The 1,050-nt window shown below is 32.6% G+C and overlaps 1 protein-coding gene across 1 annotated transcript in view; it reads right to left on the bottom strand.

Moving 5' to 3' along the window:
• Window positions 1–1,050, bottom strand: part of LOC107081081 — a gene marked incomplete at its 3' end in the record, with an annotated part of 8,712 nt that overhangs the window by 1,205 nt on the left and 6,457 nt on the right. Inside the window, exon 3 of the mRNA XM_015369296.1 lies at window positions 524–804. Within this exon, the coding sequence (XP_015224782.1) occupies window positions 524–804 (281 nt within the window). The remainder of the gene's footprint in view (window positions 1–523; window positions 805–1,050) is intronic.

Raw genomic sequence — 1,050 nt, 5'->3', positions numbered from 1 at the left:
CACGAAATACTACTTTGTGGCCACAATTAAACATTTTTTTTGACCATGTCATCAGAGGGGCTCCGTACATAAAGATTGGGACGTTCAATTTATAGATAATGATAAATAACATACTTATGTGTAATATTTTACATTTATTTCATTACATTCCTGTAATCATAACACACAGGACTACTGCTTGATAAAAATGCCTCAAAAATAATCTACGGTATGTTAATGGGATAAATTGTCAAACCTTTTAAATTTCTTTCATTATTATGAAATATATTTTATAATGAGCTGAAAAGTTTACTTCCATTCATTAATTTCACAATTTCATTGTCATATTAAATAATTTGTCAAACTATATCAAATTATATACTATCAAACTATGTATTTATTTAACAATTATTGATTGAATTATGTAATGCTGAGGGTTTCATTTAGAGGGACCTTGACTTAATGTTCCAAAAAGTGGTTCTACATGATATTAAATCATATATATGGATTTCTTTAATAATCTTTGTGAATAATCTGCCCTCACCTGATTATTTATCAGTTTCCTGCTGCTCATTTCCGAGTCTCTGAACATCTGAGCCACACCCTTTACTGTGTCCAGAGTGATGCAGATGTTAGTCCAAATGTTGGACTTCATATCAGGCCAGATTTTGATGTTCGGCAGTAGGTACATGCTTTGGTAGTTCAAAGACAGCTGATATATCAATGGTCCATTGATGTTCAGGCTCAGACGGGAGCTAGATGGACTGAGGGTGAAAATCTTGTTGCTCTGAGTGCCTGTGATGTACCGCAGACACACTGATACACCTAAAGAGGGACCATAAGGACAGAGGGGATTATAATAAGCCACTTAAAATGTAAATCATACATTAAACTATAGGCAAGGCAAGGCAAATTTATTTGTATAGCACAATTCAGTACAAAGACAATGCAAAGTGCTTTACATGATTAAAATACAGGAAGATAAAACAGAATCAAAGCAAGTAGGAAAAAAATAAAAAATGCAGAAACAAAAAAGAATATTAAAAACAGTTGGGTTAGCATTTGATCAAA

Source organism: Cyprinodon variegatus, unplaced genomic scaffold (assembly GCF_000732505.1).
Source record: "Cyprinodon variegatus isolate N-32 unplaced genomic scaffold, C_variegatus-1.0 Scaffold2866, whole genome shotgun sequence".
Taxonomy (NCBI): Eukaryota; Metazoa; Chordata; class Actinopteri; order Cyprinodontiformes; family Cyprinodontidae; genus Cyprinodon; species Cyprinodon variegatus.
This window is presented reverse-complemented; position numbering and strand designations above follow the sequence as displayed.